This window comes from Trifolium pratense, linkage group LG2 (assembly GCF_020283565.1).
Source record: "Trifolium pratense cultivar HEN17-A07 linkage group LG2, ARS_RC_1.1, whole genome shotgun sequence".
In the NCBI taxonomy this organism is placed as follows: Eukaryota; Viridiplantae; Streptophyta; class Magnoliopsida; order Fabales; family Fabaceae; genus Trifolium; species Trifolium pratense.
In genome coordinates, this window is record NC_060060.1 from 63516859 (window position 1) to 63522981 (window position 6123).

Below are 6123 nucleotides of genomic sequence, written 5' to 3' on the forward strand. Positions count from 1 at the left end.
GAATTCAACAATATTATCCGATGATTACTTATACAATAAATAGCCAAACACTACGTCAAAGGCAACGTCCTCATTATTACAAAAAAGTAATAATTATCGATATTGGTTTAAGGAAATCACATATTTTCTAATGTTATTTATATTTTTTATTGTGAATTTTTTTTATGTTTTAATAATCAATTCATCTAATTTTTTCAACTTTGAGCTTGGCATATTTATTTGATACAAGTAAACACCCACTTTAAACTTTGTATACATGTACTCATAATATTTAATTTAAATATACTAACATTAAAACAAACCAGGAAACAGTTTCATTGATTAACAACCATAAACTACATTCAACATCAACAAGGAAAATAAAGGATAAACATCAACCCTAAACATAATTACCACAAAGTCAAACCAAATTACACTTAGATAACCTACATTTTACTATGCAGCCAACACCTTCATTCATTAAGATCTTCTTAACCTAAAATAGCAAACATTAAAACCAAATTAACTTAAATACCATAATCAAAAGCTTACATCAAATCATATTTGCAACCTCGCTTTTTTCCAACAACAAGCAGCATCCAACATAATCAACTTTCTCACCTCATATTTTAAAAACACGCACAACATTGTTACCACAGTTAACAAGCGAAAAATTAAAGGACAATAAAACTTCTCCGATACATCTATCAAAGCCTCACACAATGCCTTACCCCACCGTTCAAAAACCTCGGGTTTAAGAATCGAACGACAAAACTCCGCTTCTAATAAACCATTGCACCCGGGAACTGGACACCCAATATTTGTGATGTTATCATCAAGTTTGGAACTGATGTACATTGACACGCAATCTGAGCAATAAGCATGAGAGCAACCGCTGATGAAGAAAGCATCCTTAATCGTTTTAGTGTCAGTGCAGATTTCGCAAACAAACGCCGCAGCTCTGGAATTTGAAGACTCTCCGTTTTCGAATCTTTTACGTTTTCCGAAAGGGATAGTTTTTGGAATGAAATTGAGGATCTTAATGTCATCGTCGTCTTCTTCATCGGAAAGATTAATGACATCAGAGATGGCTCGCTTGACGGATAAACGGTAGGTGTCGACGTCGATTATCTCCGGAGTGGATTGTGGAACTGCATTGCTTTTTCTTGGAAGGTGCAATGTTTCCAAGTCCATTGAGATGATGAAAAAGTTTTTTAATAGAGATTGTAAACTTGATAATTTGATATATTGATAATTAAAATTAAAATGATTTAATTAAAGGAGATGATGAAAAGGTTTTTTAATAGAGATTGTAAACTTTTCTTCTAGAGTGCCACATCATCAAAATACTTGATTGTGAGCAACTCAACATTCCTTTTACTTGTAAAAGAATGTAAAAGAATAATTAAAATTAAAATGATTTAATTAAAGATAATTAAAATTAAAATGATTTAATCAAAAGAGATGATGAAAAGGTTTTCTAATAGAGATTGTAAACTTGATAATTTGATATATTGATAATTAAAATTAAAATGATTTAATTAAAGGAGATGATGAAAAGATTTTTTAATAGAGATTGTAAACTTTTCTTGTAGAGTGCCACATCATCAAAATACTTGATTGTGAGCAACTCAACATTCCTTTTACTTGTAAAAGATGGTTATAACGGCGTAATACAGTACAGTATATATTCGTATTTTTTTGACGCAATTTATTCATATTTTTGAAAACTGAATTTACGTTTGATGCATAGATCAAGGGATTTTGTTACCAAACTTATTAAATTGGTTCAATATATTTTGATGCAATTGGAATCCTAGTTAAGTAATTATGCACAGTATTTAAATAATAAAATCCGTTTAGTCAAAAACAAATAATAATAATAATAATAATAATAATAGTAATATATGTCAAAAAAAAATAATAATAATAGTAATAATAATCTATTTATACTATATATATAATATAAATATGATACATGAGTTTTGGTGTGGATTTTTCATAATAATAACAATATCCTTATTTTTTTTAGTAGCAAAACAAAAATCATTTATTAACAAACTCACCATAACATAACACATTTTTTTAGCAACAAAAATCATTTATTAACAAACTCACCATAATATGAAACTTTTTTTTAGACACAGGCAGGCACGCTTGCCTGACCCGCTAGTAGTAATAATAATTATCAATAATAATAATAATAATAATAAAATCCGTAAAAAATAAAATATAATAAAATAAAACTAAAAAAAGTACAGTAACTAATTAAATTATTATTTTTGTTTAAATAACCTTTTGTTTTTGAAGAATTGTTTAAATAACCTTATAATTAACTAGAAATTTAATGTTTGAAATTCTATTCTTCACATGTCTGTACGTGTATACCAATATGACACACGCAAGATAATAAATATTGAAATAATAAATACACGAGTAATCTTCAATATTCAGAAGTGCAAGGAATGAAAATCTTCATGTGATCTTCAAATATCTTCATTTAATCTTCAATTTTTTATTTTTTTTTGAAAGCAAACTTTATTAAAAAACTAAGAAGATAAAAGGCCAGACACATAAAGGTACATCATTACACTACTCCTAATTGGGCTCTATTTCGGCCCAATTGGCCATCTCATGGGCAACTCTATTGGCAGAACGCTTAACCCATCTAATATCAATGTTAGGGTTATCTTCTAAAAGCTTCACACATCGCCGAACCACACAACCCCAATTCTTCCTAATAAGAGATTTCCTCTTGACGGCATTAACAAGGAGCTGAGAGTCCATCTCTATCATCACCTGGTGTACATCAAGTTTTTCAATCCAATCCATGCCATCGTTCAAACCCAAAGCTTCGCCCATAACAATATTAGACGATCCACTATGAACTCGAGTTGCAGCTCCGACGGCGCTTCCATCCGACCGTCTCAAGACCATCCCTGTAAACCAATGGCCATCACTGCTTAGGTGAGCATCCACATTGATTTTCAAGGTGCCCCTAAGCGGTGGACTCCAGCAATTGTCATTACTGCCACCGTTGGTCTTAGCGTAAGGGTTTTGGGTCTTCACATCACCATGAGTTTGGTACTCATGTAGCTGATTCAACGCAATGGTACTAATCTCTTGAGAAGGTAAGCTCTTTTACTGAAACACCAATAGATTCCTCACATTACATATCGCATAAATGATTGCTATAATTTTTTCCATGCATTCCTTGTCAGTGTTACTTATCATGTAAAGAGTCCAGTCATAGAAGTCTGTTAGGTGGTTTTGGTCTAGGTTGAGTGTTAGAGGGGACGCAAACCAAACCTTCTTTGTGCTTTCACATTCCAGAAACACATGGTGGGTAGTCTCTATATGGTTAAAACACCGTGGGCACAGAGGGTCACATCTGACCCCTTTTTTGAATAAATTTCCTTTCACTGGTATAACATTATCAAGTATTCTCCATAGAAGGTGACTGTGCTTAGGGGGCACCTTTAAATCCCATAACACCTTTCATATCTCTTTAGAATTGTTGGATGAAGTGGCGTTATTAGATTGACTGTTCCAATGCATAATGGCATGATAGCCAGACTTCACTGTGTAATTACCATCTTGTGTGCTATCCCAAGTGAGGGTATATGGCCGAGTCTTTGTCAATGATAGGAATTTGAAGGATCACCTGGGCATCATGGGGTGAAAACACCTGATTAATAATGGCTTCATTCCATTCATTATAGTTAGCATCTATAAGCTCCCTAACATGGATAAGATTCAAGTTGTTTGGCTTGGGGTTGCACCTAATAGTAGTGTTGCGTTAAAAACACACTTAGAGAAAGTGTACTCTAGCGCAGAAGTAGTATAAAAGATTATCGTATCCACATGGATTAATTAACAAACAACAAACTAGTTAAGATTATTTATTATTTAAACTAACGAGTAGTTGAATTGTCATGAAAACTAAAGAGAAAATAATGACGAGTAAGAATAAGAACAAGAATAAAAACGTGAAGTTGTAAACCAATATAGAGAGGTCTAGGGGCATGGTTTCACTTGCAATATTCGGTTCCCTATGTCTAGTTCCATTTGAATTCCTTTATTTTAATTCAATTACCAATCCCTTTACTAAAACTATTAATCCGTTTGGTCATTCGTGATTAATATTCTTTTTCCTAAATTAACCTTTGTTTGGTCATGCAAAGAGTTGAAATTTAAGAAAAGCATAAAGCACAAAAAGGTTGAATGATTGGAAGACTAAGATTAAGGTTTGGTCATGCAATAATCTAAGTCATATTTATCCTATAGGTCCACCAATTAACTGCAGTACGGTCGCTGATCAATCAATTGATTGTAAACATTCATAGGTTGATCATTCCTAATCATGTGATAAAATCAATAGGATAACGTTAATTGAACAAAATATCGAAATTTAAATTAGAAACTAGAACATATAAGCTAAGACATAGCAAAAGGAATTTTAATTGCAAGATTCACCATAAACCCTAGAATAGTATTTAGCTATCCATAATCAAAAAGAACACCAACATAGAAGTTGAATTCATGAAATTAAGAGTAAGAAATAACCCTAGAATGAAGAAAATATGTTGCTCCAAAGTTTCAATCTTCAATCCAAAGCTTTTCCAATTTTCCTCTCTCAGCTGTGAATAGAAGAAAGCGTGATATTATTTCAAACCAAGAAGCTCAATTTATAGTTTCAATTGCCGCCTCTGTTTCAATTACCAAAATGGTCACTAAAATTACAGGTTTGGAGTGTACAGTCCAAAATCAAGTTTTCTGCAGAAATGTTTTACAGTTTTACAGGCCAACATTATGCATGTTCGGAATTTGCTCTTTTGCACTAAATTAAAAGTTAAATATAACCATTGTCATTACATACGATAACTTCAAACATAATCAAATAAATCACAACTTCAAACTCTAAAACGTAAATTACAACTTCAAACTTAAAAACAATTCAAGCAAAATGAGTTCGTCTTCATTTAGCTCCATCTTCATTTGTCTCTCACAACTACAGGATCATCTTCATTTGTTTCCATCTTCATGTCACCTTTTTCATTCTTCATGAGTTCGTCAAACTCAACCATCCGGTCCATAAATGTATCCTCCCAAGTCTCAGCCTCTGGCGCCCTATGATTTTTCCATTCCTTACAAGTTGGAGGCAGTGGACACCCAACCTTCAATTTAACATACACAAAATGGTTTGGAACCATACCAACACACATAATGCGTGCAGATGGATCCAACGGTGGACGACCGCCCAGTGGAAAATAGGTTTCACAATAACCAATCTCGTGTTTAGTTAATAAAACTACAACGCGGTTGTAGGCCGTTGCAAGGATATGCCCCATATCTGATTTCACAATCACCATAGTAAATCCAGCTTTTATAGCCTCTTTTTTGCACCATTCGATCATCTCATCTCGGACTTTATACTTTTCACACTTAAAAAAATAATTGGCAGTGTTAACCAAAATATTTGCGGGTTCAACTACATTAGGTTGTGCAATGTCGGGTTCATCGATGTTCGGTTTCATTTCAAACGGAGGTTCGGCCATCACAAACACTACCTATCACAATAAATTTCAAAATTTTAAAAAGCTGTCCAGTTTGGCATGTGGGATCCGAAATGGGTTCGGATTGTATGAGCCAAACGCGACTGCGATCATAAAACCATGAAAATTGAAAAAATTATCGGTTTAAAGTGCTTATTACCACTTGTATGACTCCGATTGAGTATTGCGCCCCTATTTGAGTGAATAAACGTTGCTTTCAAGTCTCTGATACGCCAAAAAAATCGCCCTAGATCCAAAGCTCCCAATTGAGTGTCCAAGTGGTTATGAAAGTGCAACTTCTGAAATATAGGCTATATAGACTCTATTCGGATCCTACACACCGAATATGAGCGTTTCCGGTTGGTAGAATCCGAAATGATGCAAAATTTTAAAAATCAAAGCATTTCGGATTGTACAGTCCAAAATCAAGTTTTCCTGGGCAAATCATCAACGATGTACAAGTCAGGCATAGCCAGCCAATGGCTTGTTTAAACTAGTTTCGGATTGTATGGTCCATATCAAACAAGTTTCGGCTTCCATACTCCAAAACCGTTAAAAATAAGGACGTTCGGATTGTACAGTCCAAACC

The 6123-nt window shown here is 33.5% G+C and overlaps 1 protein-coding gene across 1 annotated transcript; it reads right to left on the bottom strand.

The window, feature by feature from the left end:
• Positions 1-400: 400 nt before the first annotated feature.
• Positions 401-1173, bottom strand: LOC123905206 (E3 ubiquitin-protein ligase RNF14-like). The gene is made up of 2 exons (XM_045954833.1): positions 634-1173; positions 401-475 (listed from the first exon to the last, which is right to left on the bottom strand). Exons 1-2 carry the CDS (start codon positions 1171-1173, stop codon positions 401-403), a joined length of 615 nt encoding a protein of 204 aa, XP_045810789.1.
• Positions 1174-6123: the final 4950 nt, after the last annotated feature.